The sequence below is a fragment of the Rhizophagus irregularis genome, chromosome 12 (assembly GCF_026210795.1).
Source record: "Rhizophagus irregularis chromosome 12, complete sequence".
Taxonomy (NCBI): domain Eukaryota; kingdom Fungi; phylum Glomeromycota; class Glomeromycetes; order Glomerales; family Glomeraceae; genus Rhizophagus; species Rhizophagus irregularis.
In genome coordinates, this window is record NC_089440.1 from 3,636,691 (window position 1) to 3,648,072 (window position 11,382).

The 11,382-nt window shown below is 28.0% G+C and overlaps 2 protein-coding genes across 3 annotated transcripts; one reads left to right on the forward strand and one right to left on the reverse strand.

Moving 5' to 3' along the window:
• Nucleotides 1-200: 200 nt before the first annotated feature.
• On the forward strand, nt 201-2,818 carry OCT59_004315 (uncharacterized protein). Its single transcript, XM_025322410.2, has 5 exons — nt 201-654; nt 742-770; nt 844-926; nt 1,008-1,083; nt 1,175-2,818. Exons 1-5 carry the CDS (start codon nt 225-227, stop codon nt 2,375-2,377), a joined length of 1,821 nt encoding a protein of 606 aa, XP_025166361.1. The 5' UTR covers nt 201-224; the 3' UTR covers nt 2,378-2,818.
• On the reverse strand, nt 2,673-3,578 carry OCT59_004316 (uncharacterized protein). Of its 2 annotated transcripts, XM_025322411.2 has the most exons (4): nt 3,417-3,578; nt 3,173-3,341; nt 3,084-3,093; nt 2,673-3,007 (listed from the first exon to the last, which is right to left on the reverse strand). In XM_025322411.2, the coding sequence occupies exons 1-4, from the start codon at nt 3,539-3,541 to the stop codon at nt 2,868-2,870; spliced, it is 444 nt and encodes a 147-aa protein (XP_025166362.1). In that variant the 5' UTR covers nt 3,542-3,578; the 3' UTR covers nt 2,673-2,867. The 2 variants fall into 2 exon arrangements, with proteins under 2 accessions (XP_025166362.1, XP_065996817.1); XM_066148195.1 differs by having other exon boundaries at nt 3,084-3,341.
• Nucleotides 3,579-11,382: the final 7,804 nt, after the last annotated feature.

Consider the following 11,382-nt stretch of genomic DNA (forward strand, 5'->3'; position numbering starts at 1 on the left):
TACTATAATTGTAAAATTTCACAATCTTTTACATTGCATAATTATAAATAATATATATAGAAGAACTTTATTTATTATATTTAAACTTTACATATTAAATGCTAATAATATGAGTGAAGGATTTGCGAGCTGATTTACTCGAGATCATCTGATTTGGGATGATCATTTAAATCATTTAATTTATAAACTTGACAGAATTTGAGAAAAATTCATCAAAAAAAATAATGAGCGGTGATTTTCCTTCTCAGTACCTACAAGCAAATGGAAATGGTTCCTTTACGGGAGCTAATACACAGCAAATGAGTACTGGTTATGAAATTCAACAGCACCACCCTACTTATCCCTGGATGGGCTCAGATCAGCAACTCGTCTCTAATCAGACAATTATTTCAGGAGCCACGATAGCAACTCCGCCAACAACTTTAAATGCTTCTAATGTTGCTACAACTTCATCCAAGTCTCTTTATCACACACAGAGTTCCGAAACTAATAATAATTTTATACAGGCACAAAATACTCCTATAGTCGGTTCAAATGTTAGGAAACCAAATATTAAACAAGCAGATAATAACGTAAATGCGAATGTAAACACACCTATTAATACAAATGGTGGAGTTACTATTGGAAACAATCAAAATAGAACTCCAGAATATAGTAATTATAGTAATTCTAAATATTTTTAATCTCTTTTATTTTTTACAAATAAAATATTAACAATTTGTCCTTTTTTTTTTACGCTAGTTGATTATACTCAAAAATGTGTTCAATTGGTACATTATTTTATTATTTTTAAAATTTTAATATGAGAAAAAATCTAATCAGTGTGAATTAATTTATATCTAGATCCTTGAAATAAATTACGAATTGATCCGTGTTTGTATTGACTATCAAAATAAAGGAATAACCAATGATCAGGATTTGGCAATGTAAGGCTTTATAAAATCATATTTTTATATTATTATTTGTCATTAATTTTTAAATATTTAATTTTTATGATCTCAAACCAGGTATAAATCACGTCTTCAGGCTAATTTATCATATTTAGCAACTGTAGCAGATGAGTATAATGGAAATTCCCGTAACGTAATTATTCAATTATATGTTTCATCATTATTTAATTCAATTGACCTAGTTTTTTTTTGTAATTTGTAATAAAAATTTATATTAAATATAGCCGGATTTACAAGAATTCAAGCAAAAGATGATTCCTGACCTATCTCCATTACCTATACCTCGTAGTAGTTTTGGACAAAAAATAAATACTCTTCTTCAGCGAGCTAGCCAGGTTTTCGCCCATCAAAAAAAATTTCAAAGAATTGGTACCAATCCAGCGCTCGCAGTTCTTGCTAGCAATAATGCATCTAACAATAATAATAATTCTAGTACTATAACTACCAGTCATATGTTAGATCCAAGTTCGACATCGCCACCACGTCAATTTAAAATGGGACAACCTCCCAATAGCAGCATTATAGGAGCTGTGATAAGTAATTCACCAGAATATCAGTTATATCAAAAGCAGCAACAGCAACAGCAACAGCAACCACCACCACCAACAATGCCACCACAACCCCAACATCCGCAGCAAGTTCAACACCAACAAAAATCCCAACAATCTCCTCAACAAAAGCAAATGCTCCAACAACAAACATCACAGCAGTTGCATCAACCACAGCAGAATTCTCAACAATCTGCAAATCGATTCACCAATTCTATGATGCCAACTGCAACAATTTCTACAACTTATCAACAACATCACCCCACTCCCCAACATCAGAACATGTCCACTACAAGTAATATTTCCGATTATGCAATGATGAATGCTTCAACAAACTCAGAACAATCATATCAAGTATCATTACCACCTTTGGTTGGGATTGGAAATATGTCAATGGGAAATACGGGTGCTGGAAACGGAGGGGCTGGAAATATACAAGGATCAGGAATATTGCCTTCAATAATTGGAATTGGGGATCAATATGGAATGTCTCAGCAGCAACAACTTCAACAATTACAAAATGTTGGATATGCAGGATATATAGGAGGTGGAGGCACTGGTGCAGGAATAAGTGGTACTGGATTTGGAACAACAAATGCTTACGGCATGATGCGATATCCAAGTGCTGGTGGAAATGGAATGGGAAATAATCCATTAGCCGGAAATCCATTGACTGGAAACTCATTGTCTGGAAATTCATTAGCTGGAAGTTCATTGACTAGCACTGTTATGGGTGGAGGAGGAAATGGGCTAGCTGGCAGTGGATTAGCTAATAATATGGGAGGAATCATGAGCGGTAATAATTATGGAAATAATACCATTGTAGGAAATTCATTAGGGTTACCAAGTATGATGAATCATGATAATGGCATGGGATGATATTAGGTTGAGAATTACGTGTAGGTAATCTTTATTTACTATTAAAAATAATTGGACTTTGTTTCATTAAAATGATATGATTAGAATTGGAATCTTTTTTTTAATTAAATTATTGAGGAAAAAAAAAATCATTAATTTGAAATTAATTCATTTGTCATTATAAATCTTCAAATTATCAAGAAAAAACATCAATTGAAATTAATTCATTTTCATTAAAAAAAATTCTTCAGATTATCAAGAAACGAATAATTTAGTAATATTTGATGATTCCAATAATACTCTGCTTCCAAACAAATTATATTGACTAGAATATTAAATCTGATAAAATACTTTATTTTTGATTTGACTAGAGATAAATCATGTGAAATAATACATAATACAATCATTCAAATAATTTAATTGAAAATAAAGGTATTTGTAAATCGACAATGTTATTTCCTTAAACAATAGTAAATACTATGGTAATGAAAGATGACTACGAAAGTCATGACTAAATCGGTACATCAACATCATCCACATCAACATCTTTAAACCAACGCTCTTCATCGTTGATAGTAATATCATTTGCGCTCATGTTTCGACGTTGCATAAGTCCTTGTTCATCAAATGTCCAATGTTCAATACCGTAAGCTGTAAGAAAAGGGCACATTAGATCCTTATCTAACTATAAACAAAAGCACATGGATATATAAAATCGGGTACATACTACGATACCACTATAATTACAATCGTAACAAAATGTATAATGGATTAGTTCTAAAAATTCGTAATTATGGCAATGAATCCATTACTTACTTGCCCCTGGTCATCATGATACTCATACCAAAACTCTACCGCAATCTTATTATCCGTCCATGAAAACAACTCTTTCCTCAACTTATAATCCAACTCTTTAGACCACTTGTCTTTCAAGAACTCAATGATCGACTCGTGCCCGGTAAAGAACTTATCACGATTGCGCCAGCTAAAGTAATGTTGACATCAATTCTTTCGTCCAAACGTTGTCACGTTGTCAAATCAAAAAACGAAAGATACGTACATAGAATCCTTAGTATAAGCTTTAACAACCTTATACGGATCCTTAGTATTCCACAAATTTTGCGCATTCTTCACCTTCAAATTCGCAGTTTCCTTAGTAAAAGGAGGCACAATTGGCTGAGACATTGTTGTTGTTAACACGAGTTTCAAAATTCTGTTCTGCGTTTTTACGTTCACACATTTTAGGTTATTACTTGGATCCGAATATCCGGATAATCTAATTTCATTGTTAAGATATTTATGTCCTTATCAAATTAGGAATTTGTTTAGTCTTGATCTGCAAGTCATTATCATAATTAACGTATTAATGCTTATTATTTAACGAATTGCCTAACCATTAACGGGTTATTCAATTATTAACTAAGTTCAAAGATGATGAAAAAAAATTGTTACTGCCGTGACTTGCACGTGATCGTAAATCACGGTAAATTTAAAATCATTCTCGTTTTTGTACAATTCTGAAAACAATAATAGTGAACCTAAAGTATGAAGGTTAAATATAATATGAACTTTTCGATTTTTTTAACATTTGCCTGAAAAAAAAAAAAAAAAAAAAAAATATTCTTTTTTATATATCCAAAAATAGACACATAAGTACAGTACTTTGAACGAGTGGATTTCGTAACTGTAATATCGAATCGTTTAGAGTCTCACAATAACTTTCTCATATAACAAAATTTAATTTCTATTATATATTATCAAATATTATCTCGGTTATACAAATAATACCAATATAAAAATATAATTGTTTTTTATCATTATCAGTTATCTGATGAAGACGCGAAAAAACTATGGCAAGCCAAATCAGACAAAAGTCTGTCAATGTACAGATAAATTATCACAGTTATTTCTTTCCATTTTTGGGAATTTTTCGCAGATGATCTGTGATTTTTGCATATATTATGTGCGAAACTTTCCAAAAATTTTTACAGATGTTTATTCTGAATTTTCCCATTTTTTATTATCTGAACTTCAACAGATAATTTATCTGTATGTTAACAGATAATTATCTGAATATTAACAGATAATCATCTGGGTAATAGCAGATAAATTATCATCAGATTTATATATTTTTTTGTGTGATAAATTAAAAAAAATTTTTTTAGAAGTCTAAAACTTGTCAAATATAAACTTTTTTTCATAATTTTTTATTTATTGCTTTACAAGAAAAGTTTTTAATGTTTATTAATATACTATTTATAATATTTTATTAATAAATAATAATTACTTTATAGTTTTTGATACATAATTTATTTATATTTTTATCTTACACTATAACAGAAGTGAATTGTTTTTTTTTAATATCTCAATTGTACTATTTGTTTTTAAATTAAACAAATAAATTTTTAAAAACTATTTTAAATTAATACATTTAATACTATTCTCTCTAAAACTAAAATACAAATTATTGTCTTAATAATTAGAATAATTTATCTGTTAAAATCTGGATGATTATCTGTTAATATTCAGATAATTATCTGCTAACGTACAGATAAATTATCTGTTGATACACAGATAATAAAAAATGGGAAAATTTGGAAAAAATATCTGTAAAAATTTTTGGAAAGTTTTGCAGATAATATATGCAAAATATCACAGATCATCTGCAAAAAATTCCCAAAAATGGAAAGAAATAACTGTGATAATTTATCTGTATATTGACAGACTTTTGTCCGATTTGGCTTGCCATAAAAAACACAACAGCTGATTATGAACTATAAGCAGACAGGTGTTAAGAATTTTTGTGTAAAAATTTTTGTGATAAATGGCGTGATAGGAACCTACAAGTTTAGCTGACCTAATACTAGCTCCTTCAGAATATAGATAGCCTTACAAGCTTGTCTGATACACAGTGAAATTCGATATAACAGAACCATCCGTTCCAGTAAAATTATCCGGTATATCGAGACTTCCGATATATCAAAAAATTTCGATATACCGGATTTTATATATAAATCATATGAAATTCTGTTATGTGCTACGAACATTGAAATTTAGATTATTTTTTATTTAAAAAATTATTTGAGAAATTTTATACACTGAAATTAACTAAAACTTAAAAAAAACATCTATCCTCTGTTTTGCTTTTCTTACTTCACTATTAGACATATTTTCAATAAAAAAAAGTTCGTGATTAAAGTGTAAAAAAAGATTTCATGTATGATCTGATTTATTTTTAGGGGTTTCACATATATTAATATTTCCAAATAAACAATGTTATTTAGGAAATTCTATTTATATTACATCCTTATAAAGTGATAAAGATTCTTCAATATTTTCAACATTTCTAGTCAATATATTCAGAAAAATTTCATTTAAAATTTCTAAAAGGTCATCACACTTGCTGCTAATTTTATTGAATATAACTGATTCGTCTGTTATAGCCATTATTGAGATTTTACTAATAAATTTCACTGTGTATTAAGTTTTTGAGCTAAATTTTAAATACTGATGACCTTACAACTTTATGAGCTTGTCTGATGTTCAGTCTTGATCATGCCTGAGAAGATAAGGATCAGACAGAATGAATAAGAATACAGTTCAAAGCTCATTATTGTAAACCCTTGGTTTCAACCATTTTTGTCACTATAATGAATATTCACAAAAACAAAAGAATTCTTTATAGTAAACCTTATCATATTAATACAATAATTTTTGATTTTAAAGCCTTAAGAATTTCCAATTCTATGTATATTTAAACCAATGAATTATTTATAATTTCTTTATCTGGCAATAGTTCTATTGGCATTTTATAGTATGATCTTGTAAATTTAATTTCTTATTCAAATAATATCAATAATAGAGTGAAATACCAATCCTAATTTTATATTTAAATCTAATGATTTTATGTAATATTCACTATAATGAATATAAATTTATAATGTATATAAAATTTTTAAAAGTTTAGATTTATTAGTAAGTTTACTATAACTAGGAAATAGAAACTGGTGTAAATCTGAAGTGAAAAAAGGTTATAAATAAACCTTTATTTTGTTTATCTGATGTATCACAAATTTATTTTCATCTGATGTAGCACTAGAGCTCTGAACAAGTCAGGTAGGGTCAGGTAATTGACTTGACCTGGCCCGAGGAGAGTTATGAATTTGATGATTTAACCCAAATATCATGGATCGTTCGATACTTAACCTGATCCAAAAAAATGTTTTAGTGTTTTTTATTATTTTATATATTAAATTATAAGAAAAACCCCTAATTTTTACAATTATTTTATGAAAAAGAACGTTTTGGCATTTTTTTTACATATTAAATTACACCAAAATATTTATATATCAAGTTAAATCAGGTACCTGACCTGATTTGTTGATGTTTAAAAAAAACGTTTTTTGATTTATTTAATGAAAAATGTCAGTTATATGGTTTTTTAGTTTTTTATTAAAAAAAAATGTTTTTTTTTCAATTCATTTAATGGAAAAATGTCAAGTTTGATATTTTTTGATTTATTTAATGAAAAAAAATGTCAGGCATACTTTTTTTCATTAAAAAAAAATACTTTTTTTATATTTAATGAAAAAAATGATTTTTTTTGATTCATTTAATTAAAAAAACGTCAGGTTTAGCAGGATTCCGCTTACTTATAATAAAGGTCACCATAAAAAATTGGCCCTTTACTATACATGCTGCCCAAATTATTTTGGGATGTCATAATTCATTCGGTTTATATATAATTTACTATGTAAAGTGCCAAAATAATTTGGGATGCCATAATTGAATTTGGGATTTTACTTATAATTACGGCAGTCCAAAATAATTTGGGTTTGGCGGTATGTATACCCTTTACTAATAGTTTTTACCTTACTTTTTTCTTAAATTCTATTGGTTAATTAGATTTAAAAAAAAAATCATAACGAATGTAACATAAAATTTCCTTTTATAGTAGGATCTGCAAAGAATTTTATATATGATTTTTACTTTAGACCTGGGAGTGACCTATCTTATAAGTAAGTGGATCCTAGTTTAGCATTTTTTCATTAAAAAATATTTTTTTTTTTGATTCATTTAATGAAGTAACATTGAGTTATACATTTTTTCATTAAAAAAACATTTTTTTTGATTTATTTAATGAAAAAATATCAGGTTATATGTTTTTTTATTTATTTAATGAAAAAACATCAGGTTTGACATTTTTAACTAAAAAAAAAAGTTTTTTTGTTTCTTCTAATGAAAAATGTTAGATTCAGTATTTTTAATTAAAAAAAACTTTTATTTGTTTTTTTTTAATAAAATACATCAGGTTTGACATTTTTGATTTAAAAAAAATGTTATTATTATTATTTTTATAAAAAAACATTGGATTCAGGTCAAAAAAAATGGGTTAGCACTTTTTTATTTATAAAAAATGCCAAAATGTTTTTTTTGATTTAAAATATCAGGTCAATGAGTTAGATCAGATACCCGATTTGTAAATAACCTGACCTGAGATCAGGTTATTAAATTTGCTATCTGACCTAAATTTTTCAGGTTAATCTATTGGATCACCTGTCTCAACCTGATCCATTTAAAACTCTATGTAATACAAAATTTCAATGATGTGAATAAGACCTAGAAATATATATACAGGGGTAGGGTACACAAATGCGTTACCATCATAGTGAAATTAGACAGAGTAAAGTTTTGATTTGCGTACAATTTTAGAATTTTTCATCTATAGTTAGGTCATCAAGATTGCATATTTTTTATCAAAATTTTTATATGTAAAAAATTAGTTTGCATATTTTTGGCCTAAATTTGGCTAATCTTATATATATAATATATTTACTGTACATACTAACCGCATTGTAATATTTAGTATAAATTGAAAGAAATTTCTAAGGGTTAAAAAGTAAATTTTAGAAAAATATTATTAAAAAAATGGTAAATTCTTTTTTTCACATTAGTATTTGGTTTTATAAATAATATAGAAGCTATGATAAAATAATTAATAACTTAATATCTGAAATTTTATTTGCATATTTTTGCAGGATTTTCAATATCAGATGTTAATTATGTGTACTACTCATATAAAAAGTCTTTGCATACAGGTGGTACAGCTCATAGTAAAAAAAATTTTTGCCACCTGACCCTTATATATATTTCTAGGTCCTATGTGAATATGTGATGTATGTAAATAATCAGATATCATTATATGATACTATTTGATATATATAGTCCTTCAAAAACATATATAGTCCTTTACTTCACTTCAGATAATGAATAAGATTTATTAGTAAGTAAACTGAAAAAATAAAAAAAGTTTACTATAAATCAAATTTATTATAATATGAGTATTGACTGTATAATAAATAATAGTTATTTCACAAGAAGTCATAAATATCAATAATTTTTATGATGCAGCCATGAAAATTATAATATTTATGTAACACATGAAATAATTCTTTTATCTTATGAAGACTAATGTCTAGTGATAGGAAAGAATAGGAAAAATATAAATAAATTATAAAAATACATGAATATGAAAAATATCATTAGAAAAATTACTGGCATGAATATATTTTCAAAAAATCACTGATGATCAATTAGTAAACATAAAATAATGCTAATTACTAGATTTTTATTTTAGAAGTTAAATTACATTTTGTTAAGAGATTGGAAAGTGAATTACTGTATAAAGCAGTTAATAGATTACACCTATTAACTAACTTTTATAAGTGAAAATTAATATTAACATTAATATAAATAAAACTAAAATGAAGATTATATAAATAAACTCTTTCCTGTACCGTTCACGTCCATTTTTCACACAAGAAATAATACACTTTTTTCTTGTTAAATTACTAGAAAAATAGCACTTCAGTATTATGACAAAAGTGTTCCTTAGTTTAAACAACATACTTTTTATTATCACTCTTTTCAGTTCAAAGAAGTTTACAAGGGCTTAATAGTCCTTTAAAGACATAAAAGTTTTATTTTCTTGCGAAATTTTTCAAAAGAAGGCGTAAATACGGTACACCAATCATATAAAGGATGTCGAATAAAGAAATTTTTATCGGCTATACTTTTTTTTCGTCCAGAAAAAGTGAAACGGTACACGGAGACTGATATGATATATTCCACCAGAAAAGGAAAGTCCTATATCTTCTTGCATGTGGATTCATTACAGAAAGAAAAGATATGTTGACGATTGTTACCAACAATAGACATAGACATATAATAAAGAAATATGAAAGGCCTTTTTTGATTAATTCAGATCGACCTATAATGAATACTAAATACAGGATTTCAAAATACTTGACGAGTGTATTTTATGGGTTACCTATTGACATAGAAACTAGAAACAAGTATTTTTTAAGAATACGCTAATTATTATTGGATAAACTTGTTGTTATTGAAAATAGATTGAAAAAACAAGAAAAGAACAGACAAACTACATCTTATATTAAATTTAGTCATGGCAGACGAACATGGTATTTGGGGTTTTATATCACGTTCTCATTCTGTAGTAACGTACGTGCTTATGTGATGTCAAGAAATGAAAAGTTTGTCAAAATTGTCGTTCGAAGGTTAGGGATGGTAAAGTCCTAGGTCCTGGACCTAAAGACTTGATCCTAGGACTGGATCAGCAGATCTTTAGGTCCAGATTTAGGACTGATGAAAATCAGGTCCTAAAAAGTCCTATCCAATAGAATTTCAGTAATTATGAAATTTATAGTAATATGCCGATATGCTGATTATGCCGATATCTCATATCTTCAACACGTAACACGTAATAATGAGTAATTCTTTTAACAGCTTAAATGACGCGTTTATTCCAAATATTGATGACATAGATAATATAGATAATAAAATAGAAGAGCCTGAGCCTTCACGTAAAACTGCTTCAGTATGGAACTATGTAAATTGTAAAGATCTATCTCATCCAGGAGTACCAGTATGTAAAACATGTGGTTATGTATTTTCTATTAAGTCAGGAAACTCTAGTATTGAACGACATCTTTTGAGTAAACATTGTATAGTAATCCAAAAAGTTCGAAAGCAAACTACCCTAAAATTTAAATGCAAGGATCCTTGGCCTGAGAAAGAGAAATTGGAGCGGGATGATGCTGTTGTTACTTGGATAATTGCTGACCAACAGCCCTTCAGTTTTGTGGAGAAGGAAAATTTTATCAAAATGATGAATGTTTTCGATTCTCGTTATAAGGTTCCTGACTGCCACCAAATTAAAGAAAAGGTAGTCCAAGAGTTCAATAAACGACATCTAAATATTCGTTATGATTTACTAAAAATACCTGGAAGAGTCTCCTTTACTGCAGATATGTGGACGTCAACATTAAGCAGTGAAGCGTATCTTGGTTTAACTATTCATTATGTTGATGAAAATTGGACTCTCTGGCGTTTTTTACTTGACATTATTCCGTTTAAAACTCGGCACACTGGAATTAACATGGCAACTGCAATTAATAATGTTCTTTGCGAGTTCAATTTAGCAGGTAAAGCACTAGCACTTACTACCGACAATGAGTCTGCAATGCTAGTATGCGGTTGAAAGTTATCAGAAGAATTTGAGAGTGCTTTAGATGGTTTTTCATTTAGTCATTACTGCTGCTCAGCACATATTCTTAATCTCACAGCTAAACAAGGGATGGAGATAATTGATGAAAAAATTCTTAATGTGCGTAAGTTGATGATAAAGATCAAGAATTCAGTTTTATTATGTGATGATTTATGCGAGTTATGTTCTATGGAGAAAATTGAATATCTTCGGCCTGAAGTAGATATAGAAACTAGGTGGAACTCCACCTACTATATGCTTTGTAAATTTCAAAGAATGGAAACAGCGTTAAAGATGCTTGCAATTAAACATGAAAACGTCTGAGATTTAATGCCATCTCTTATAGCATGGACAAAGATTAAGGTATGTTTGATATTATAATGATCAAAGATTTTCAGGATAACAGTAAAGATAAGAGCTCCCGAATCTTATTTAATGAAATATCATATGAATAGAGGAG

What these genes read in the sequence shown, in the direction of transcription:
- OCT59_004315 (XM_025322410.2), top strand. Translation starts at nt 225, where the DNA reads ATGAGCGGTGATTTTCCTTCTCAGTACCTACAAGCAAATGGAAATGGT. An exon ending in AAATAGAACTCCAGAATATA is followed by an intron (nt 655 to 741) that starts GTAATTATAGTA and finishes TTTTTACGCTAG; the next exon opens with TTGATTATACTCAAAAATGT. An exon ending in CTCAAAAATGTGTTCAATTG is followed by an intron (nt 771 to 843) that starts GTACATTATTTT and finishes ATTTATATCTAG; the next exon opens with ATCCTTGAAATAAATTACGA.
- OCT59_004316 (XM_025322411.2), bottom strand. Translation starts at nt 3,541, where the DNA reads ATGTCTCAGCCAATTGTGCCTCCTTTTACTAAGGAAACTGCGAATTTG. An exon ending in GCTTATACTAAGGATTCTAT is followed by an intron (nt 3,342 to 3,416) that starts GTACGTATCTTT and finishes ACATTACTTTAG; the next exon opens with CTGGCGCAATCGTGATAAGT.